The sequence below is a fragment of the Lactuca saligna genome, chromosome 2 (genome assembly GCF_052625555.1).
Source record: "Lactuca saligna cultivar CGN05327 chromosome 2, ASM5262555v1, whole genome shotgun sequence".
Lineage (NCBI taxonomy): Eukaryota > Viridiplantae > Streptophyta > Magnoliopsida > Asterales > Asteraceae > Lactuca > Lactuca saligna.
Window position 1 is genome coordinate 149,705,012 of NC_136418.1, and position 26,206 is coordinate 149,731,217.

At 34.0% G+C, this 26,206-nt stretch overlaps 2 protein-coding genes across 2 annotated transcripts; both read right to left on the reverse strand.

Annotated features, from left to right (window-relative positions):
• Positions 1-6,557: 6,557 nt before the first annotated feature.
• On the reverse strand, positions 6,558-7,614 carry LOC145032044 (caffeoyl-CoA O-methyltransferase-like). The gene is made up of 2 exons (XM_078980713.1): positions 7,374-7,614; positions 6,558-7,271 (listed from the first exon to the last, which is right to left on the reverse strand). Exons 1-2 carry the CDS (start codon positions 7,535-7,537, stop codon positions 6,701-6,703), a joined length of 735 nt encoding a protein of 244 aa, XP_078836839.1. The 5' UTR covers positions 7,538-7,614; the 3' UTR covers positions 6,558-6,700.
• Positions 7,615-23,000: 15,386 nt separating this feature from the next.
• On the reverse strand, positions 23,001-24,094 carry LOC145032045 (caffeoyl-CoA O-methyltransferase-like). Its single transcript, XM_078980714.1, has 2 exons — positions 23,843-24,094; positions 23,001-23,711 (listed from the first exon to the last, which is right to left on the reverse strand). Exons 1-2 carry the CDS (start codon positions 24,004-24,006, stop codon positions 23,141-23,143), a joined length of 735 nt encoding a protein of 244 aa, XP_078836840.1. The 5' UTR covers positions 24,007-24,094; the 3' UTR covers positions 23,001-23,140.
• Between the last annotated feature and the right edge of the window lie 2,112 nt (positions 24,095-26,206).

The window sequence follows — 26,206 nt, forward strand, 5'->3', positions numbered from 1 at the left end:
GACAAAATTTACATCACCTTTACAATAGAATACAGATGGATTACGGTTTTTAACTGTTTCCATAGACAATCACATACTACAAACAGATGTATTTACCAATATATGATTTACCAATATATGTTACATTTGGATGTTACCGTCAAAAATAATTAAAGTTTTTAGTCAGTAAAAATGTAGTTACAAAAAACAAAAATAAAATAAATTTTATATTTTATTTGATCAAACTTCAAAAGAATCAAATTAAGTACCCAAAACCAAAATGATAATAAATATAAATCAAACATTTTCCAATACAATATAAGTTCTAACAAATGTCTACACCACAAATACACTAAGCATAAGTTCATTAATTGTCTAAAACAACAAAGATAGATAACTAGAACGAGTTTGGTGGCCTCTCGGGAGGGTTACCAAAACATCCATTCATGTTTTTCATTCAATTTCACTTCCTCTTGCAATTTGATCTTGTACCTCATCGTGTTTCAATTTGTTCGATTTCAATTTGATTTTGTAACTCTTATGCCTTAAAAATGTTAAAACAAGCATATATAATTGGTAACACAAACTATATATTAATAATTCCTATGCATTATAGAAACTGTTGGATTAGTGTCTAAGTCCATAACTATTTTGGTATGTACATGACCCGATGGTGCATGGTCCTTTTGGGTTGCCTTCACCAAAGCAACTTGATTGGAGAAATATATAGAGAGAGAGGATAATATGATTTATTAATATGTTATAAAAATAATATATTAAAGGAGAAATCATATTTGTTTAATTAATATTGGTCAATAATTAATTAGGAATTAATTTTGTGATCAAATGTAATTAATTAAACTAGAGGGGCTGATTTGTAATTATGTGATAGTTACAAAATAAGGTAAGGATTATCTTATTATTAGGTTGGACGAATTTTAGGTGATAAGGCCTTAGAATTTGACTATGATAAGGATTCAAGGATTATCTTATGGGTTGCTTTGTGGATAAGCAACTAGATAAGGATAATGACTGAAACCCTATCTCTACGCCTATATAAAGGCCCTAAGGCTCATGAATTCGTGTATCCCTTCCCAAGAAGTCCTAAGGACGAATTCTAACCTCTCTCCTCTCTCTTTATACCTTCTCCATTTGCTCTTAGTGTTTGTAAGCCATTAGAGGAGTGACACTTGTGACTCTAAGCATTCCAAAGTCAAATCAAGGAGATTTGGGATTGTTATTGCTACATAACAATCAAGGTAATATCTTAAACCTAATTATATGTTAATATTGATTTCCATATGCTAGAATTAGGGTTTATAGTCTTGGATTCAAAGCATGTACAATAGAGAAACCTAGATCCAAGCATTAGGGTTTCTATGAGCACATAGGATGTCTTATGACCAAAACCCATCAGAAACATACATTAGTTTTATTTGATAATAAGAATGTATTTTACTTTTTACCGATATAGGGATTGTACTTATATTTTTATATATCAACAATAGCAATGTATTATCATTTTTTATCAGTAATAGCAATATATATATTATTATTATCCATAATAGAAATGCACTTTATTTTTTCATAATAGCAATCAACTTTATTTTTTATCCGATAATCGCAATGCAGTATTACTTTTTTTTACGTACAAAGTAACATTATACTTATTTTTTTAAACATAATAGCACCATAATTAATTGTTTTAACAATGATGTAACAAACTATTTACTTTTTACGGATATAAGAATTGTACTTATATTGTTTTATCAATAACAGAAACATATTATCATTTTTTATCTGTAATTGAAATATATATATATTATTATTATCCATAATAGCAATGTGCTTTATTTTTTCATAATAGTAACACACTTTATCTTTTATCCGATAATAACAATGCACTATTATTAATTTTAAATACAAAATAACATCATACGTTATTGTTTAACATGATATCAGCATAATTATTTTGTTAACGATGATGTAAACAACCTACTTAACTAGCTAAAATGATAAATAAATAAATAAACACCGTTATTACCTTGGCTGTAGCCAAGCTTGTTATAGTGACACTTCTTCTTGCCTTGGCTGCTAAAAAAAATTGGCCACTTATCCAATTAGATGTGAACAATGCTTTTCTAAATGGAGATTTAGAAGAAGAGGTGTACATGCAATTACCTCAAGGGTATTCTGGTAATTTTTCTTCTTCTGGACATCAACAAATGGTATGTAAACTCCAAAAAATCTCTTTATGGATTATGGCAGGCTTCTAGATAATTGTATTCTAAATTTTCCAATTTTTTAAATACTTTGGGTTTCACACAATCAAAATCAGATTATTCTCTATTTTTTAAAGGTGTTGGTTCATCATATGTTGTTTTGCTAGTCTATGTTGATGACATAGTTATCACAGGAGCTTCAACATCTGAAATACAGTTGGTTAAAAGGGCTTTAAGTGCTCGTTTCAAATTAAAAAGATTTGGGGAATTTTAGACATTTTTTAGGTCTTGAGATTGCTAGATCAAAAACTGGAATTTTTCTTTCACAAAGACAATGTACTTTAAATCTTCTTGGGGATATGGGACTTTCGGCTACTTCTTCTCTTCAATTAAGAGACTTTAGTGATGCTGATTGGGCAGGATGCAAAGCCACCAGAAGATCTGTCACAGGATATTGTGTTTTTAATATTGGTGTTTCTATTATTTCTTGGCGATCTAAGAAACAAAACACGGTAGCTAGATCATCCACAGAAGCAGAATATAGAGCCATTGTTGCTGTCACTTGTGAACTTACGTGGTTAAGACACTTGTTGAATGATTTTGGTGTAAAGCAAACTAGACCAAATCTCATCTTTTGTGATAATGAATCTGCCATCGAGTTAGCGTCTAATCCCACTTTTATGAGAGAACTAAACATGTGGAGATTGATTGTCACTTCATTCGGGACAAAATCATTGATCAAACCATTAAACTTCTTCCAATAAGTACTCATTTTCAGCTTGCAAACATATTCACCAAACCGTACTAAATGTTGCAAGGGTACTATATTTCCAGTCGAATATACCAATTGAATATTGGTCAGAATGTGTCTTAACTGTTGTATATCTGATCAATAGAACTCCATCCAAATTGCTTCAATATCTTACACCTTATCAAAAACTTTATAATGCAGAACCACAGTATAATCTACTTCGTAATTTTAGTTGCTTAACCTTTGCTTCTACTTTAACAGCACACAAAAACAAGTTTGAACCACGTGCAAAATCTTGTGTCTTCATAGGTTACCCACCTGGCATGAAGGCATATAAGTTGCTTGACTTGTCAACAAGAGAAATTTTCATGTCAAGAGATGTTGTATTTCATGAAACTGTTTTTCCATTCATAAATATAACTCATCCCTTTGTTGACGATCCTTTTTCCATGGTAGTATTACCAAAAGCTTTTGATTCAGATCATGAATCTTCATCTCAAATTTTACAACATGTTCCAAACCCCATTTCTATTCCTATTTCACCTAATTCCATTCCAATTTCTAATATTCCAAATATACCCTTACCCAATGATTCACATTTACCACAAGCACAACCTAACAGAACACAACGAGTTAGGACCAGACCATCATATTTACAGGATTATCATTGTAACCTCACAAAAGTTCATACATGTTCTACAAATTCCAGTTCATCCTCTTGTAGATATCCTTTATCTGAGGTTATTTCTTATGATAATCTTAGTAAAAACTACAAAGCTTACACCATTTCTATATCTGCTCTAGAATAACCCAAAAACTATAATGAAGCTGTCAAATATGTTGAATGGAAACATGTTATGAATGATGAGTTACAAGCTTTGGAATTGAATAATACTTGGGTTGTTGTTCCTCTTCCAAAATACAGAAAGCCATTAGGTTGTCGATGGGTGTATAAGATCAAAAGAAGAGACGATGGAACAGTAGAACGATTTAAAGCATGCCTTGTTGCAAAAGGGTTCAATCAACAAGAAGGAGTTGATTTTTTTAGACACTTATTCTCCTGTAGCCAAGCTTGTTATAGTGACACTTCTTCTTGCCTTGGCTGCTAAAAACAATTGGCCACTTATCCAATTAGATGTGAACAATGCTTTTCTAAATGGAGATTTAGAAGAAGAGGTATACATGCAATTACCTCAAGGGTATTCTGGCAATTTTTCTTCTTCAGGATATCAACAAATGGTATGTAAACTCCGAAAATCTCTTTATGGATTAAGGCAGGCTTCTAGACAATTGTATTCTAAGTTTTCCAATTTTTTAAATACTTTGGGTTTCACACAATCAAAATCAGATTATTCTCTATTTTTTAAAGGTGTTGGTTCATCATATGTTGTTTTGCTAGTCTATGTTGATGACATAGTTATCACAGGACCTTCAACATCTGAAATACAGTTGGTTAAAAAGGCTTTAAGTGCTCGTTTCAAATTAAAAGATTTGGGGAATTTTAGACATTTTTTAGGCCTTGAGATTGCTAGACCAAAAACTAGATTTTTTCTTTCACAAAGACAATATACTTTAAAGCTTCTTGGGGATATGGGACTTTTAGCAGCAAAGCCAATTAATGGATCCAACTTACAAATTATCAAGTTTTGGAGGAGATTTTTTACAAGATGAGTTCCAATACAGAAGACTTATCGGTCGTTTGCTATATTTGACCATCATAAGGCCCGATATCACTTATGTTGTTCATCGTTTGAATCAATATCTCAATAAACCCATAACTCATGCATCATATGCATGCTGCAACACATCTTCTTAGATACTTAAAGTCTAATCTAGGACAAGGGTTGTTTCCTTCAGCTACTTCTTCTCTTCAATTAAAAGACTTTAGTGATGCTGATTGAGCAGGATGCAAAGCCACCAAAAGATCTGTCACAGGATATTGTGTTTTTAATATTGGTGTTTCTATTATTTCTTGGCGATCTAAGAAACAAAACACGGTAGCTAGATCATCCACAGAAGCAGAATATAGAGCCATTGTTGCTGTCACTTGTGAACTTACGTGGTTAAGACACTTGTTGAATGATTTTGGTGTAAAGCAAACTAGACCAAATCTCATCTTTTGTGATAATGAATCTGCCATCCAGTTAGCGTCTAATCCCACTTTTATGAGAGAACTAAACATGTGGAGATTGATTGTCACTTCATTCGGGACAAAATCATTGATCAAACCATTAAACTTCTTCCAATAAGTACTCATTTTCAGCTTGCAAACATATTCACCAAACCGTTGCCACGTGCTAAACTATTGCCTTTAATGTCCAAGATGGCCATGAAAACAATTTTTTCACGGTCATCTTGAGGGGGGATATTAGGGGTATTAATGTAATATTACAGTATAGTTTGTTAATTGTTGTTAGTTAGAAGTAATTAGTAACTAAATTAGTATGTTAGCATTAAGGACGTATTTTAAGTTTGTATATAATCATCTTTGTAATTAGTATTGATCTAATGAGAAAAGTATTGTTTCTCTCTCTCTCTTTCGTTTCGTTTCTCTTTCATACAAGTTAATAGGAATGCAGATGGATTTCAGTTTTTAACTCTTTCCGACGGACAATCACGGACTACGAACAAATGTCCTTACTGATATATGTCACCTTTGCATGTTTCCGCCAGAATTAGTTAATGTTTGGATCAACCACAACACTCAATCCCTCTTAAACCTTCTCATTATCATTACCATTTACTCCTTTGACAACATTAGCATAGGAACCACTATGAATGCTTGTCGATTCCACTGTATGCATCAGATATGACATCCTCACCTCATTAGGTTTTGTTTTCCACTCACTTATGACCCTAGAAAATAGAGGAATAAATGCAAACAATTTGTGAAACCCAAATGATGTGTCAAAAAATTCTTTATCCAAGTCATGCACCCCAGTCTAACGAACAAAACCGAATTGTTCGCATATCCTTGAAATCTTTTTTGCAATAAACATGTCAAATGTCTTTCCAATCCTACCACACACCATTCATTTGTCATTGGATTCAACTAAAATGGAAAATTTTAATATAAATCAAGTGAATTTTAGAACTTAAAGGAACATGTCCTGATGATCCTCCTAGAGGACCCAACATTGATTCTCGAGTAACACTTTCCTTCCTCTTGTATCATACATTTGTCCTATCTTCATCAGCCACACAACGTGAACCAGTCTATCAATTGCAGCCTTAAGTCTGGTTCATAGCAATCAGATTAACCTCAATCCCCCCGAGGTTAGTCGGAATCAAAGATGTTGCAGCCATATGTGTAAAAAATACTAGCTTTTAATTTATCATGTTTGTAAGTATGTCAAAAGTGCAAGGAGTGTTTAAATTGATAAAATAAAATCATTACTTTTTTTTTAATAAAAAAATCTAGAAATTTTCATCATGTTTAAAGGCCCGCTAACTCCATTTAAAAGTAAAAAATAAAATAGCTTTTACGTGATGAACTTTTGTTGTCTACAGATGTATAACATATACTGAATATGACATAGAAATATACAGTAGCATTTAGATTATGCAATTAAAATGGTTTTCTGAAAACATGATTATATATGCAGTTAAAAACAACAATGCAAATTGTCGCATTACAATAAGGAAGTAAATCAGTAAACCATATGATTCATTTACAAGTTTTGACGTTATGAAACATAATTAAAAAGTATATTTAATATTTCGGATGATCTGTGATGTTGATGTGTGATTAGCTTATTCGGCGACATAGAGTGATTCCGTCACCCACTGGAAGCTGACAGATCTCTACTCTTGGATCAGCAGCGAGGGCTTTGTTGAGCTCTAACACGAAGTCTCTGTAATATCTAACATACTTCCGAAGTGGGGCATCTGCGGGTGCCACCAAAGACCCATTCCAAAGGGTGTTATCGTAGCCAATCACTCCCCCAATTTTAACAAGATCGATTAACCTTTTGTGGTAATTAAGATAGTTGTCTTTATCCGCATCCACGAAAATAAAATCGAATGATCCATGGAATTTTACATCTCCTACCATCTGGTCAAGAAGAGGAAGCGCAGGGCCTTCTCTAAAGTCAATCTTGTGAGCAACACCGGCTTTCTCAATAATCGGAAGGCCAATTTCGTAATTTTCACGATTTATATCCAAGGCCAATATCTTCCCATCTTCTGGTAGAGCAAGGGCAGTAGAAAGAAGAGAATAACCGGTGTAAACACCAATCTCCATTGTGTTCTTAGCATTTATGAGCTTGAGAAGTAAGTTCAAGAACTGTCCTTCATCAGCAGACGTAGTCATGAGGTTCCTGCATTTATATTACAAGTTAAAGGAATCAGATATGCTTTTAGGGCTATGATTATATATGTTGTAACATTATGAAATGCATGCACTTAATTATATGACTTACCAAGGATGTTTAGCAGTGACCTCACGTAGCTCTTTCATGGATTCTGGCTCTCTCGGGTAAACACTGGTTTCAAGAATGTATTGGTAGAGTGCATCGCTTTGAAGGAGACTCTTGTGGCCAACTTCTTGGTGTTTTGCAGGCTGAGTTTCTCCGGTGGCGGCCATTGTGGGGAATCTCTGGTGTTGGAGTATGAAATAGAGTGTGATTAATGGTAGGTTGAAATGTATTTGAAATGGAAGAAAAGGGTGGATGGGAATATATAGGGAGTGGACTGGGCATGGCGTATCGGAAGGTGGAGGGGTGGTGCCGGTGTAGTCTTGTTGGTAGGGTTGGTGAATGCTGAGACTTGAGCATCCGTTGCCGATGTGGACTTGGCCAACCATAATGGAAACCAAGAGTTGGTAAAACCAATTGCTTTATTATTTTATAATTTTAATAAATGTTGGTTCAGATTATTTTAACTATTGTCGACCCTTTTTTATTTTCTTTTCAGAAAATAGTTTCCCTATTATTTCCCGTAGTTGTAAAAGCATGCAAATCTTGAAAGTTTGACCATCTCAACTCAATGATTGGGATCGGGGTGTTCAACTCAAACAATGATTGGGATTGGGGTGGATTTGAAGTTGCTTTTGTTTGTATTTCAATTAATTATATTTTATGGTTTGTTTATTAGTATTGAACTGGATTATTTACTTGAATACGTTAAATCGGTCATCAATCACACATGGTGACGTCGGAGCATTGGAGTAGCAAGCGGTGAAAACTTCACCGCCAGCGATGGTGGTCGTGACCGATGTAGGTGGTGGAGAAGGGGGATAGAACTGGGAACGAGAAAGGGAAATGGAACCCTAATTCAATTGTCTTTTAAAGTTTGTGTGTTGTAACGATTAACACAGTTTTTTTTTTTTTTTTGAACAACTAACCAATATAACTTTTGTCCACGACTAAACTTGAACCTCAACCCTTCGGGGGAGGAACACCTCTTCTACACTTTGATATCGCTAGGCCAATTAAACATCTTTTGGTGATTAACACGATATATATACATAAATATAAAAATATCGGTTATTAAAAGAATAAAATCAAAAAGAGTTGGCTTGTATCCTTTTCACTAGAACGAGCATCTCTTCGTATTTTACAAGGGATGACATAATTTTATGACGGTCAATTATGTCCATTGAAAATCATAAATATTTGATAACAATTGCATACTGTTTACGCCCATCTTTTTGGTATGTCATAATGTTAATGAACGTCATAATTTGTATGTTATTAAAATCATTTTTTCCACTAGTGTTATTAGATTTATGATTAAATTTCGAAAATCAATTATGTCGGTAAGATATTAGAAACTCTTACCAAAAAAATTCCAACAATCATTGGGCCTTTGACATAGCAGTAAGGAGAGACACTTTCAAATTAGAGGTCATGATTCAAGTCTCATTAAGATATATAGATGGTTTTAAAAAAGTAGGTTAGTTTGCCGATTTAAAAAAAATCCGACAACGCGTAATGAAAAATGTGTATCATAGTACAAGCTGTGGGTAAATATTTGTGATAGATCCTTTTAACAAAATAGCAACATAAATTTTCATATTTAATTATGAGTAAATATTTCATACGGGTTCTTTTAACATTATAACAACATGAAATTTTGTAGGTAATTACCAGACACATTTTGGTCAAAATTTACGTCACCTTTACAATAGAATACAGATGGATTACGGTTTTTAACTGTTTCCATAGACAATCACATACTACATATTTACCAATATATGATTTACCAATATATGTTACATTTAGATGTTACCGTCAAAAATAATTAAAGTTTTTAGTCAGTAAAAATGTAGTTACAAAAAACAAAAATAAAATAAATTTTATATTTTATTTGATCAAACTTCAAAAGAATCAAATTAAGTACCCAAAACCAAAATGATAATAAATATAAATCAAACATTTTCCAATACAATATAAGTTCTAACAAATGTCTACACCACAAATACACTAAGCATAAGTTCATTAATTGTCTAAAACAACAAAGATAGATAACTAGAACGAGTTTGGTGGCCTCTCGGGAGGGTTACCAAAACATCCATTCATGTTTTTCATTCAATTTCACTTCCTCTTGCAATTTGATCTTGTACCTCATCGTGTTTCAATTTGTTCGATTTCAATTTGATTTTGTAACTCTTATGCCTTAAATGTTAAAACAAGCATATATAATTAGTAAAACAAACTATATATTAATAATTCCTATGCATTATAGAAACATACATTAGTTTTATTTGATAATAAGAATGTATTTTACTTTTTACCGATATAGGGATTGTACTTATATTTTTATATATCAACAATAGCAATGTATTATCATTTTTATCGGTAATAGCAATATATATATATATATATATATATATATATATATATATATATATATATATATATATATTATTATCCATAATAGAAATGCACTTTATTTTTTCATAATAGAAATCAACTTTATTTTTTATCCGATAATCGCAATGCAGTATTACTTTTTTTACGTACAAAGTAACATTATACTTATTTTTTTAAACATAATAGCACCATAATTAATTGTTTTAACAATGATGTAACAAACTATTTACTTTTTACGGATATATGGATTGTACTTAGATTGTTTTATCAATAACATAAACATATTATCATTTTTTATTTGTAATAGAAATATATATTATTATTATCCATAATAGCAATGTGCTTTATTTTTTCATAATAGTAACACACTTTATCTTTTATCTGATAATAACAATGCACTATTATTAATTTTACATACAAAATAACATCATACGTTATTGTTTAACATAATATAAGCATAATTATTTTTTTAACGATGATGTAAACAACCTACTTAACTAGTTGAAATGATAAATAAATAAATAAATAAACATCGTTATTACCTATATTAGCTACTCTACCAAAAAAATATTCTTCAGAATACAAAATCTTGATGTGGTGATTACATTGCGTATTGAATGTCTTAAATGGATGTATTATTTTCCTATTGATCACAAAATACCATTAAACTTTATAAATGTAGAAGACTATCATTTTATACTTTTTAAGAAAAACATTCTCTCTCTCTCTCTCTCTCTCTCTCTATATATATATATATATATATATATATATATATATATATATATATATATATAGGGTTAGGTTATTTTGTTTTTACTAACTATTGTGTGCTAGAATGCACAGATCTGGATCATCGGATGGAATATAATCAAATATTATGATTTGAGAGTCTATGGTAGTAGAATAGGATAGCATGTACCATATAATCACACAAATTTCAGCATAAGGGCATTTTAGTCAATTAACATATATTAAAAAAGGAAATTTTCGGATTTTTAGGGATGATTAATTCCTTTATTTTTTAAAAATCTGAATATTTTAAATTAATTCAAGTTTAAAAATCCGATTTTATTATGTCAGAATGATAAAATGTCAACCATAAACTAGTAAATGTATTTTTCGATTTTATTCTGGCAGAATGTCAAACATAAACTAGTAAATACATTCTCAAAGAATACACAAAATCGATTCTTGAACTAATAATATATCAAAAAATTACATTGTATGATTGTGATTCGTTGAAAAATAACAAAAATTCTAAAAGAATAAACAAGTATAATTCTTAAAAAATAACAACATTTTTAAAAAATGAGTGTGATCATTCTTTAATTCATTCTTCAACCCTTTCCCATCAGGTCTTCAAGCCATTCTTGAAGCCTTTTTTACCAGAAATTCATTGCCAAGTAATTTGTAGTGATAAACTTGTAAAACCTGCACATTAAACATACAAATAATTAACTACAATTCTATCAGAATACAACAAATAATATTCTTACAAAATAAACTATTCTGCAAGAATATTCTTTAAGAATTTGTATTATCAAGAATATACCCAACAAACAAAATAAGGAACTAACATCAACCTATTCTGACAGAATAAGGAACTAACATTATTCGGGTTCCATGTGTTTCTTCTCGATATGCTTAATGTATTTAACTGCAAATTCTGACATAATAAGTACCTAGCATCAACCTATTGTTATGAAAATGGCATCCAACCCAATCTAAATTGAGTTATGTAGTTCTGAAAAGAATAAGGAACAAAGTGAAGTAAAAACATTAATGATTTTTAGCTATTTTTTCATTGAGGCATTTTATCGAACACATAGACGCCATGATAGAATGTTGTTTCAAGAAATTACCTGTGATCGGATTAAGCATATCATGTAAGCTAGCACCAAGTTCCTTTGGCATGACTTCTAACAAGGGTATCAATGGACGAAATTGTGACCCATTGAAACATGTAGCTGCAAAGGAGACAGACACTATTAACCGCATATGTTAATGGTGGAAAAAAGAAAATTTTGATTAGTTGAAACACACACACACACACCTGAGTAGGCCAAAACTAAGATAATATCAACTATGCATTTTATCAAACACGTGGTGTGCTTCTTCAGTTTCTTCAAAAAAAATTAGTGATAGTCTTACCAATTCAGTTTCTTGAATTCAAGAAACAACCCCAAACAACCATGAGTTATATCCCATCCATTATCATAAATTTTTTCAGGAAAAACCAAACATCCAAATTTACATGGATTCAAATCAAAATAAGATGAAGAAGAAGATCACCTATTGGACATGGAAACAATAAAGAAGATCAAAAACTGCAAACTTTATGAAATTGAATGTCCCATTCGAATGAAACAGCAACTTCGATTCATCACGAATTAACTTTTTTTATCAATTAATTGAAAGAAACAATAAAGAACATCAAAAAATACATACCTAACGATTATAAACAAGACTTCAAAGTTCAAACGATAAATGCTTTATACAAAATCTCGGATAGATCCCGATGATAATGAAGGCCGATCAACAATTTGATGGTGGTGGAATAGCCACTTGCTGCGGATTTGGTCGACAATGAAGACCACCAAGCATAAAGAAGTTGGAACAATGGTGGTCGGCGGACTATGAGGTGGAGATTGCGACGATCCAAACGTACTGGCAGTGGTCGGAGGTGTTGGTGATGTACGTCTCTGGAAAAAATGGTGGTGTAGGGTTTTAATAGGTAAATAAAAATTAATCCCTTAAATAAAGGGATATCAGTTGTTAATTTTGGATATTTATTAATACATATATGTAATATTACTAATTTACCCTTATTTATTTAATTAATTAATTAATTATTTGCTAATTTCTTATTGGTGCATTTAGGCACATAATATTTGCTAAAAACATTTGAATATCTCTCTCTCTCTCTCTCTCTCTCTCTATATATATATATATATATATATATATATATATATATATATATATATATATATATATATATAAACCTCATACTGTGAGTTAATGTATGTGTTTGTCTGAACTATTATTTAGGGTGAACTTAAAACAATGAACTCATGATAATTTAGTGATGCAATACATGGATCTTGTAGTTATTATGTTGTATTAGAAAATGAGTAGAGTTAAACAAGAAAATTCTAAAAGAAAATGGTAGCTCACTCTAAGACGGTACAGTGTGTAACACCCGTGTTTTCTGGGCTAAGCATTAGTTCAATGATGTAATTAATAGTCAGGTCAACCATTATAACCTATTTTGAAGTAATAAAGATGAATTATTTGAGTATTATGTTAATTATGTGAATTTATGTGATTTATACTTATTTATAAAGATATAAAAAAAATAAAGTGTTAGATAAATCAAATATCTATATATAAAGTTGTAGTGGTCGAAACAAGGATTCTGGATATATAAAGAACGCTGAAATCCGAGTTATGACGAAGAAATTATGATTCGTCGAAGTTTCACGAAAAAACCGGTACGAAACAGCGTAAAGTAAATAGTGAATTTATAATAAAGGACTTTTTGGCGTTACCAATCTAAACGAAAGTTGTAGTATACGTTAAACCGAGAGTGTGCATACAAAAAACGTCCAAATCTGACATCGTATGAGGAAGTTGTGACTTTTCTAAGATTTGGCATAGAAGTGCACAACCCGAAATTTGAATTCTAGATCGATCAATTTTTGGCCAACGCAACCTAAATGGGAATTGAAGATATCATTAATAGGAGTTCAACGATAAAAAGACAGACGAAACCGGAGTCCGTATTTAGAAGTTATGAGTTTTACACGGTCGTTAAAAGTGTAATATTCTCCTACTGTTAAATTTAAAATCGGTCGAGAATTAACCGACGGAGTCTAAAAAAAGTTGTAGATTATGTCTCCACCTACACGTAGATATAATGAACGTTGAAAATGGAGGTCGTATGCAAAAGTTACAGGGTTTAGAAGTCGGCAGGGTGCTGTCGCGAAAGGGGTAACATGGTTGAATCAGTGTCATTCCTTTCTCCCCAAGTTTTGCCACCAGATGGTGACATGTGGCACCAAGTTGAGCCATATTTCACCCTATAAATAAAACCCCTTCCACCCTCATTTCTTCACACCTCCACCTTTCTCTTTTTCTCTCTAACTTCTCTCTAAACCTCCCACAACCCCCCCCCCCCCCCCCTAAAGCCCTAGGAAACTCCCATAGCGCTAGAAGAAAGCTCCAATGTGCCTGACGGCTTCGAGAAAAAGAGCTTTTCATCTCAGAAGTTCTGCTCCAGTGGAGCCACATTTTTAGCATAACCCGCTGTAAATGAGATACGCCTACTGTACTTTAAATATAGCTTATATTTAAATATACTATCGTTGTTATGAACCTATAAATAAGATTTATCATTGATTCAAAGTCATTATACTTATTGATCTACTTATGGGAATGATGTCTAGGCTGTGATTTAGTGAGGTGTTTAAAGTGGAATTTTCAAACAGTATACTTCGTATACCAAACGGACCCTACCTACGATATAATCCTACTTGGTTGTTCCTTACTTGATAGATCATGAAGTAGACTCTGAGTTAACGATGAATCTAGACTAATAATTAGTCGCAATAAATATTATACTAAAATCTAGTGGTAATAATACTAGGTTTCGTCGAAGGAAATCATATTATTAGGAAGCGAAGCGCTGCTCGAATTTCGAGTCGTCACTGTAGCAAGTGAGTACATAGTCACTTTCATCTTTCACATACATATGAAGTAGTTTATATTAATTACGTGTTATGTGTGCATATCATCTGTTTACTTGATATCTATGATGGATGAACATTTTTATATGAGTTTGTAAATGATTTAAACTATATATGTATTTTATATCTACAAAAAATGTTAGGGAAAAACATGGGTGGATTAAATAGACGATCTGCGATAAAAAGATGAGAGGCCTCGATGTTGACAGTGTTTCCAGTCATCTAGCAGAGTATAGATGACGACCACAAACTTTTCTAAATAGTCCAGTGGAACGCTAGCAAGCTCGCAACCTGTAGATGTTTGTGAACGATGTGTTCACCGGTGTACTCCATCCCCCTCATGGTTGCCTTTAGGACATTTATTGCTGAGGAACTCCCTTAGCAGTAGTATACATCCCCGATGATGATCCTTAGGCTAGGTCCCTTATGATAGGTGTTTAGGGACGTAAAGTGAGGATAACTGGAATGGGTAATTGGCTTATTGTTGGTTGATGAAATTAATAAACTTATTTATTGCTGATGATCCTATGTGCTGACCAGGCTCTCAAGCCTGACCCACTCAGTTTCTTGTATTACAGGTAGTGGCACAAGAGCGTAGTTGGATGAGTTGATGAGGGATTACGGATTAAAGGACAGTAGATATTAATAAATGTTGTAAGGCCTATGTTGTTCTGTTTGTGCTTTTGATATGTATCGATCATGACATACCGAGGTTTTAATATAATGAAATACATTTCTTCGGAAATGATTTGATAAATCTTTATCATATTTATCTTTTGGGAACAAATTCCGCAACACTTTTCTTTAAAATATTTCTCTGATTTTTAAACAGAGAAAATTGGTCTTTTCTGGCTGTGAAAATGGGGATGTCACTGTTGGTATCAGAGCCAGGTTTAAGCGAACTAGGATTTCGTAGGATTTCTATACTTAAACTTAGAATGCTAAGCGATGATTGTGAGATGAGTTTCTACTATATTTTAGACAAGAGCATTAGTTTATTTTAGGAAAGATGCCTAAAATGCTTTTATGTGCTATATGCTATTATTTTTTCGGATCTATGGTTTGTTGCCAACCGGATCTGGAAACCTTATGTGTTTAGGATTCTAAACGTACGACTACGATATTAGAACTAACATGTAAACATTTCGTAGAGATAAGGATGATTTAAACATCTATCCTAAATAAAGATCTAAATTCACCCTATTCAGTGTATAGATCAAGATGGCAATAACCCAAAGTGGAATCACAAACAGAAATAGGAGTCAATACCACAACCTCAAGTGATTGAGCAAGTACCTATTGTAACAGCCGCACCTGAGCCAATCACAATGGTCGGGGTACAAGCAATGATCCAGATGATGTTGGATCGTCAAATGGAGGAGACAAGGCGACTGCTACAGGATAGGGATGAACCTACGATGCTAGTTGAACAACCCGAATTGAACGATGGGCAGTCAGAAGGAGGGAACTACAGTGGGACTGTTCGTCAAGCCAACCCACCAATAGTTCGACGAATCAACCAAGATGACGGAGACAAAAGGAATGGATGCAAGTACAAAGATTTTCTAACTTGCAAGCTATCGACCTTCACTGGGAAGGAAGATCCGATCGGAGTTATGGATTGCATCTCGGAGATGGAGTTGGCCTTCATGACGTATGGTGCAGAGGCAAGTTACAAACCAAAGTTTCAGTACACCAGTTCAGGGGAGGTGCGGTTCATTAGTGGAACACCTTGGGGAAGACTTTGATCCCCAATGAGCCCTGTAACTAACGTGGGCAGATTTTTTGGTGCAATTCAAGCGCAAGTACTGCTCAGTCCAAAACCTGCTCGAGTTAGAGAACTAATTCCTAACTTTGAAAAAGGGGAGCATGTCCATTGATGAATACACCAACAACTTCACAAACAAGATGGAGTTTTCCTTACGCATTGTCCCCGAAGAGATGACGAAAATTAACAAGTACACAAAGGGACTTCCATGGGAGTATGCGGTGCCAGTACATCAGGCACCTACTCTAGAGGCAGTTATCTGGGTTGCCAAGTATGTGGAGGATATGATCAAGGGAAGAGCTGCCAATAAGGTCGAGGTTAATGAGAAGAGAAAATTCAAAGGGTCTGCAAGGCCCAATAATAAAATCAAGTCTGGTTCAAGGAAGTTTGGAGGAGGAGGAGCCGAAGAGAAGTGGTGCGACAACTGCAAGAAGAAACACTTTGGGAAATATGACAGAGAAGTTACTTGTTTTAAGTGTGGAAAGCCCGAACACTATGCCAACGAGTTCACATTCAATAAGAAGGTATGTTATAGGTGCAACGAGGAAAAGCACATCTCGAGGGACTGCCCGAAGAAAAAGAGGCAGCAAGACCCAATGTTCCACCAAAGATGAAGGAGAGAGCCTTCCAGATGACACTAGAAGCTGCGAAGAAGGCAGCAGATGTCGCTTTAGGTACCTTTCTTGTAAATGGATTACCTGCCAATATACTATTTGATTCAGGAGCGAACTACTTCTTCGTATCGCATGAATTTGGTGGGAAACTAGCATTGCGTGTAGAAAAACTTGATAATGCCCTAGTTGTGGAAGTTGTCAGTGGCAAGTTCGTACCTATTAGTGATCATATTAAGAACATCGTCATCGAATTAAATGGAAATGAATTCCATGAAGAATTGTTACCCATAGAGTTGAAGGGTTTCGACATCATTGTGGGGATGGATTGGCTTAGCGCCAACGATGTCGAGATACTTTGCAAGAAGAAGATAGTAAGAGTAAACCCACCCGGAAAAAAGTCATTTATGGTGTACGGGGACAAACGCAGAATAAACTCTAGAATCATTTCCCTAATGAAGGCCAGAAAATGTTTGTCTAAAGGATGCACATCATACTTGGCATTCGTGATCGATGCTAAGAAGGAAAAGAAGGAAAAGCAAAGTATTCCAGTACTGTGGAATTATCCAGAAGTCTTTATCGAAGATCTTCCTGGATTACCACCTGATAGATAAGTAGAGTTCCGAATAGACTTATTACTAGGAACGACACCAATAGCAAAAGCACCGTACCGATTAGCACCAATGGAGATGAAGAAGCTTATGACGCAATTTCAGAAGTTATTGGACAACGGTTTCATTCGACCTAGTTCATCACCCAGGGGAGCTCCAGTGTTATTCGTGAAAAAGAAGGGCGGAATCATGAGAATGTGTATAGACTACTGAGAGCTGAGCAAGGCAACGGTGAAGAACAAGTATCCATTTCCAAGGATTGATGACCTATTCGATCAGCTACAAGGTTCGAGCTATTTCTCAAAGATCGATCTTAGGTCGGGATATCATCAGCTGAAGGTGAGAGAGCATGATATAAAGAAGACTACATTCAGAAATAGATGAAATTCTTGGTTATATCATTTGGACTAACCAATGCTCCAGCAGCGTTCATGAATTTGTTAAACAAGGTTTGTAAATCATTCCTCGATAAATCTATGATCGTGTTCATAGATGAAATTCTGATTTACTCAAAAATCTAGGAGGAGTATGGCAAGCATCTACGAGAAGTGTTGGAAGTGTTGAAGAGGGAGAAGCTATATGTAAGGTTCTCCGAATGCAATTTTTGGATCTGAGAAGTCCAATTATTGGGCCATGTGGTTAACCAAGAAGGGATAATGGTTGACCCAGCAAAGATCGAAGTTGTGATGAAGTGATAATGTCCTAAAAGTCCCGCGGAGATCCGAAGCTTTCTGGGATTAGTCGGATATTACCGAAGATTTATCCAAGGATTTTCTTCGATAGTTGCTCCATTGACAGCTTTGACCCACAAAGAAGCTACATATACATGGAGTGAGAAGCACGAAGACGCATTCGAGAAGCTAAAGAAGAAGCTATGTGAAGCACCAATTCTTTCTCTACCCGATGGAGTTGAAGGCTTCGCAGTGTATAGCGATGTGTCGGGATTCGGGTTGTGTTGTGTTCTAACTCAAAGAGAAAATGTGATAGCATACGCATCTCGACAATTGAAAGAGCACGAAAAGAACTACCCTACTCACGATCTGGAGTTGGCAGTGGTAGTATTTGCCCTAAAGATATGGAGGCATTACCTTTATGGCACAAAGTGAAAACTTTTCACTGATCATAAGAGTCTCTAGTATCTCTTTAATTAGAAGGAATTCAACATGAGACGAAGTTGGCTAGAGTTACTCAAGGACTACGACTGTGACATACTTTACCACCCTGATAAACCAAATGTGTTAGTTGATGCTCTGAGTTGAAAAGCAACCTTAAAAGAAAAGTACAAGAGCGTTAATAATATAAGTTGTCTCGACTATTGTGGAAAGTATCAACGAAGCTCAGGAAGAAGCTTCAAAGAAAAATGACCGAAAGGAAGAACGTTTAAGCAGAACTTTAGTGTTCGATACAAACAGTCAAGGATTAAAGGTATTCCAAGATAGGATTTAGGTACATAAGACAGGAGGAGTAAGAGATATTCTGGTGGAAGAAGCCCACAAGACTATGTAATCGATTCATCATGGCAGCACTAAAATGAATAGCGATCTAAAACCCTACTACTGGTGGCTGACAATGAAGTTCGATGTTGAAAAGTATGTGATCGAGTGTGTAACTTGTGCAAGAGTTAAGGCACAACATCAGAAACTGTATGGGAGTTTAGAACCTTTATTTGTACCCATGGGTAAATGGGAAGACAACACCATGGATTTTGTGACTACACTGTCCAGGACGAAGAATGTTCACGCGTGATTTGGGTGGTCATGGATCGTTTTACTAAGAGTGCACACTTCACACATGATAGCCACACAATTCAATGCTAATGTCAAAATTTTCAGATCCGACAATGCCAAAGAATTGCTTTTCACTAAATTGTTCCAAGCTAAAGTCATAATACATTAGTTTACATGTGTTGAGAGGCCACAACAAAACTCTATTGTAGAACGAAAACACCAACACATACTGAATGTTGCAAGGGCACTGTATTTCCAGTCGAATATACCAATTGAATATAGATCAGAATGTGTCTTAATTGCTGTATATCTGATCAATAGAACTCCTTCCAAGTTGCTTCAATATCTTACACCTTATCAAAAACTTTATAATGCAGAACCACAGTATAATCTACTTTCTACTTTTGGTTGCTTAGCCTTTGCTTCTACTTTAACAGCACACAGAAACAAGTTTAAACCACGTGCAAAATCTTGTGTCTTCATAGGTTACCCACCTGGCATGAAGGCATATAAGTTGCTTGACTTGTCCACAAGAGAAATTTTCATGTCAAGAGATGTTGTATTTCATGAAACTATTTTTCCATTCATAAATATAACTCATCCCTTTGTTGACGATCCTTTTTCCATGGTTGTATTACCAAAAGCTTTTGATTCAGATCATGAATCTTCATCTCAAATTTTACAACATGTTCCAAACCCCATTTCTATTCCTATGTCACCTAATTCCATTCCAATTTCTAATATTCCAAATATACCCTTACCCAATGATTCACATTTACCACAAGCACAACCTAACAGAACACAACAAGTTAGGACCAGACCATCATATTTACAGGATTATCATTGTAACCTCACAAAATTTCATACATGTTCTACAAATTCCAGTTCATCCTCTTGTAGATATCCTTTATCTGAGGTTATTTCTTATGATAATCTTAGTAAAAACTGCAAAGCTTACACCATTTCTATATCTGCTCTAGAAGAACCCAAAAACAATAATGAAGCTGTCAAATCTGTTGAATGGCAACATGCTATGAATGATGAGTTACAAGCTTTGGAATTGAATAATACTTGGGTTGTTGTTCCTCTTCCAAAATACATAAATCCATTGGGTTTTCGATGGGTGTATAAGATCAAAAGAAGAGACGATGGAACAATAGAACGATTTAAAGCATGCCTTGTTGCAAAAGGGTTCAATCAACAAGAAGGAGTTGATTTCTTAGACACTTATTCTCCTGTAGCCAAGCTTGTTACAGTGACACTTCTTCTTGCCTTGGCTGCTAAAAAAAACTGGCCACTTATCCAATTAGATGTGAACAATGCTTTTCTAAATGGAGATTTAGAAGAAGAGGTGTACATGCAATTACCTCAACTGTATTCTGGTAATTTTTCTTCTTCAAGACATCAACAAATGGTATGTAAACTCCAAAAATCTCTTTATGGATTAAGGCAGGCTTCTAGACAATGGTATTCTAAATTTTCTAGTTTTTTAAATACTTTGGGTTTTACACAATCAAAATCAGATTATTCTCTGTTTTTTAAAGGTGTTGGTTCATCATATGTTGCTTTGCTAGTCTATGTTGATGACATAGTTATCACAGGACCTTCAACATCTGAAATACAGTTGGTTAAAAAGGCTTTAAGTGCTCGTTTCAAATTAAAAGATTTGGGGAATTTGAGACATTTTTTAGGCCTTGAGATTGCTAGATCAAAAACTGGAATTTTTCTTTCACAAAGATAATATACTTTAAAGCTTCTTGGGGATATCGGACTTTAAAGCCAAATGGATCCCAAGTACAAATTATCAGGTTTTGAAGGAGATTTTTTACAAGATGAGTTCCAATACATAAGACTTATCGGTCGTTTGCTATATTTGACCATCACAAGGCCCGATATCACTTATGTTGTTCATCGTTTGAGTCAATATCTCAATAAACCCAGAACTCATGCATCATATGCATGCTGCAACACATCTTCTTAGATACTTAAAGTCTAATCTAGGACAGGGGTTGTTTCTTTCAGCAACCCTTCTCTTCAATTAAGAGACTTTAGTGATGCTGATTGGGTAGGATGCAAAGCCACCAGAAGATCTGTCATAGGATATTGTGTTTTTATTGGTGTTTCTCTTATTTCTTGGCGATCTAAGAAACTAAACATTGTAGCTAGATCATCCACATAAGCAGAATATAGAGCCATTGTTGTTGTCACTTGTGAACTTATGTGGTTAAGACACTTGTTGAATGATTTTGGTGTAAAGCAAACTGAACCAAATCTCATCTTCTGTCATAATGAATCTGCCATCCAATTAGCGTCTAATCCCACTTTTCATGAGAGAACTAAACATGTGGAGATTGATTGTCACTTCATTCGGGACAAAATCATTGATCAAACCATTAAACTTCTTCCAATAAATACTCATTTTCAGCTTGCAAACGTATTCACCAAATCGTTGCCACGTGCTAAACTATTGCCTTTAATGTCCAAGATGGCCATGAAAACAATTTTTTCACGGTTATCTTGAGGGGGGATATTAGGGGTATTAATGTAATATTACAATATAGTTTGTTAATTGTTGTTAGTTAGAAGTAATTAGCAACTAAATGAGTATGTTAGCATTAAGGACGAATTGTAAGTTTGTATATAATCATCTTTGTAATTAGTATTGATCTAATGAGAAATGTATTGTTTCTTTTTCTCATTTCGTTTCTCTTTCATACAAGTTCATAGGAATGCAGATGGATTTCAGCTTTTAACTCCTTCCGACGGACAATCATGGACTACGAACAAATGTCCTTACTGATATATGTCACCTTTGCATGTTTCCGCAGGAATTAGTTAAAGTTTAGATTAACCACAACACTCGATCCCTCTTAAACCTTCTCATTATCATTACCATTTACTCCTTTGACAACATTAGCATAGGAACCACTATGAATGCTTGTCGATTCCACTGTATGCATCAAATATGACATCATCACCTCATTAGGTTTTGTTTTCCGCTCACTTATGACCCTAGAAAATAGAGGAATAGATGCAAACAATTTGTGAAACCCAAGTGATGTGTCAAAAAATTCTTTATCCAAGTCATGCACCCCAGTCTAACGAACAAAACCAAATTGTTTGCATATATATCCTTGACATCTTTTTTGCAATAAACATGTCAAATGTCTTTCCAATCCTACCACACACCATTCATTTGTCATTGGATTCAACTGAAATGGGAAATTTTAATATAAATCAAGTGAATTTTAGAACTTAAAGGAACATGTCCTGATGATCGTCCTTGAGGACCCAACTTTGATTCTCGAGTAACACTTTCCTTTCTCTTGTATCGTACATTTGTCTTATCTTCATCAGCCACACAACGTGAACCAGTCTATCAATTGCAGCCTTTAGTCTAGTTCATAGACATCAGATTAACCTCCATCCCGCCGGGGAAGAAGTTAGTCGGAATCAAAGATGTTGCCGACATATAGGGATTTGTGTAAAAAATACTAGCTTTTTATCATATTTGTCACTATGTCAAAAGTGTAAGGAGTGTTTAAATTGATAAACTAAAATCATGACTTTTTTTAAAAAAATCTAGAAATTTTCATCATGTTTAAAGGCCCGCTAACTCCATTTAAAAATAAAAAATAAAAATAGCTTTTACGTGATGAACTTTTGTTATCTACAGATGTATAACATATACTGAATATGACATAGAAATATACAATAACATTTAGATTATACAATTAAAATGTTTTTCTGAAAACATGATTATATATGCAATTAAAAACAACAATGCAAATTGTCGCATTACAATAAGGAAGTAATTCAGTAAACCATATGATTCATTTACAAATTTTGACGGTAAGAAACATAATTAAATATTGTCTATTTCCGTAGATCTTTGCATGATGTGTGATTAATTAGCTTATACGACGACAAAGAGTGATTCCATCACCCACAGGAAGCTGACAGATCTCTACTCTTGGATCAGCAGCGAGGGCTTTGTTGAGCTCTAACACGAAGTCTCTGTAATATCTAACATACTTCCGAAGTGGGGCATCTGCGGGTGCCACCAAAGACCCATTCCAAAGGGTGTTATCGTAGCCAATCACTCCCCCAATTTTAACAAGATCGATTAACCTTTTGTGGTAATTAAGATAGTTGTCTTTATCCGCATCCACGAAAATAAAATCGAATGATCCATGGAATTTTACATCTCCTACCATCTGGTCAAGAAGAGGAAGCGCAGGGCCTTCTCTAAAGTCAATCTTGTGAGCAACACCTGCTTTCTCAATGATCGGAAGGCCGATTTCGTAATTTTCACGGTTTATGTCCAAGGCCAATATCTTTCCATCTTCTGGTAGAGCAAGCGCAGTAGAAAGAAGGGAATAACCAGTGTAAACACCGATCTCCATCGTGTTCTTAGCATTTATGAGCTTAAGAAGTAAGTTCAAAAACTGTCCTTCGTCAGCAGATGTCGTCATAAGATTCCTGCATTTAGTAGTACAAGTAAAACAGATTAGACAACGAAAAGCACCCACAATGTTTTTATGGTAATCCTCTTACGTACTCATAATGTGTTGTAGCATTAGGAAATGCATGCACTTAATTATATGACTTACCAAGGATGTTTAGCAGTGACCTCACGTAGCTCTTTCATGGATTCTGGCTCTCTCGGGTAAACGCTGGTTTCAAGAATGTATTGGTAAAGTGCATCGCTTTGAAGGAGACTCTTGTGGCCAACTTCTTGGTGTTTTGCGGGCTGAGTTTCTCCGGTGACTGCCATTATGAGGAATCTCCGGTGTGTGAGTATGAAATGGTTAGTGATTATTATTTATTGGTGGGTTGAAGTGAAGTTGAAATGGAAGATGGAGCGTATGAGATTATATAGGGAGTGGGCATGGAGTATCGGAAGGTGGTGGAGTGGTGCGGTTGAGGTCTTGTTGGTGGGGTTGGTGAGACTTGAGCTTTCGTTGCTGATGTGGATGTCGCCAACCATTTTGGAAACCAAGAGTTGGTAAAACCCACTTGTTTTATTTTAATTTTATTTTTTGTAATAAAATAATTATATACCAGTTTAGCTGAATGGTTATATAAATATTGCCGTTCATCTTTTTTCCCCTACGCCATTTTCTTTTTTCTCTTGGAGATGGTGCATCAAAGTCTTTTTCATTGTGCATTAAAAGATAGATGAATAACATGAAGAGAGTGATTAATGTGGCGATGACGTAGATTAAAAACGAAGTAGAAGTATAATAGATACTCTAATTATGGAACCTATTTTTTCCTCAAACGTCTTTCAAAATACTAATTAATATAATACAAATTTAGTTTGAATTCATATTTTTAGTATTTATTTTTTAACTTTTTACTAATCTAAGTAATATAAGTGCCATCATAGAGAACACTTTAGTTATGAATACCATATTGATGTCACTGTTTATAGGAAAATGACTTTTTTAATATACAAGTAGTTTCCGCATAATATATTTGGTACTAATATAAGTAATATAAGTACCATATAGAGAACACTTTAGTTATGAATACCATATTGATATCACTGTTTATAGGAAAATGACTTTTTTAATATACAAGTAGTTTCGCATAGTATATTTGGTCCATGCATAGATGCATTGAAGACCTTTTTCTTATATAAAAGACTTTAGTGGTCATGTTTTTTTAATTTTGATTCAGATTATTTTGAACTACTACCCACCTTTTTTATTTCATTTTTAAGGGAAATAGTTCCCTATTATTTCCCTTAATTGACAAAAGCAAGCAAAACTCAAAGTTTGACCATCTCAACTCAAACAATGATTGAAGTGGGTAGAAGTTGTTTTTGTTTGTATTTCAGTTAATTATACTAATTGGGGTTTATCATTCATCATATTAATCTGAATTGTTTAATGGAATAGTTGGGATTTAGTTATTTGCTTCAAATATTTAGATTTTTAGAACAAACTATACACTATAAAGAAAATGGTCGAATTTCGATGGCCAAATAATGTGTTGAAAACGTTTATTACCGTCAAAATTCTAACATATATAAATATATATCTTACAGGTCCTTTAACAGCTTACCGATAGAAAATTTCATGAGTAAGTAATTTTCAAAGCAATTTCAACATAAACATTTATGTGACATTTTCCACGGAAACCGATGGATTTCAGTATTAACTGTTTACAATAAATTACCGGCATATATTTTTACCAATGTATGTCGCTTTCGAATCAGATGCTATCTAATTACTTTTGGGTGTTGGATAGGCATCGATGGGGACTTCATTTTTGCTAATGTATATGGGTCGCAATCCCCGGCTGATAAGAGAAGATTATGGGATGAACTGTTGAACATCAAAAGGAGTAACGAAGGGATATGGTACATGTTTGGAGATTTTAACACTGTTAGAAGACCGTATGAACGTTACAATTCCCAATTCTGCCCTTCGTCACCATTCAATTTTAATCAATTTATTGGGGAAGCTGGTCTATGTGATCTCAGTATGGGTGGTCATCGTTTTACTTACTTCTGCCAATCCGAAGTAAATTAAGTAAGCTCGATAGATACATCGTAAGTCATCACCAGATTAATGCTTTCCATTTAGTTTCTGTGGTTGTACTCTCACGAGTATTGTCTGATCACTCTCGAGTAATTTTACAATCCCATGCACCGAACTTTGGGAAGGCCCCTTTCCGATTCTTTAACTCGTGGATGAGGAGAGATGGATGTGATTTGGTGGTAAGTATGGCATGGGCAGGGCCAGTCCTAAAAATACAAATATAATAAAGATTAAAAAAAATATCATTTATTCTTTGGTATAGACGTGTTCAATTAACAATAACAAGCAAGCCAAATTGTTTATCTTTTGAGTTAATTTGAGTTTGAACCAACTAAAAATCATTTAGATAATGATTGTTTATATATATATATATATATATATATATATATATATATATATACACACACACTATATAGCCCATAAATT

Excerpts from the sequence above, each read along its gene's own strand:
- LOC145032044 (XM_078980713.1), bottom strand. The coding sequence starts at position 7,537 with ATGGCCGCCACCGGAGAAACTCAGCCTGCAAAACACCAAGAAGTTGGC. Across the intron at positions 7,272-7,373 it reads GTCACTGCTAAACATCCTTG|GAACCTCATGACTACGTCTG; the intron begins GTAAGTCATATA and ends ATATAAATGCAG.
- LOC145032045 (XM_078980714.1), bottom strand. The coding sequence starts at position 24,006 with ATGGCAGTCACCGGAGAAACTCAGCCCGCAAAACACCAAGAAGTTGGC. Across the intron at positions 23,712-23,842 it reads GTCACTGCTAAACATCCTTG|GAATCTTATGACGACATCTG; the intron begins GTAAGTCATATA and ends TACTAAATGCAG.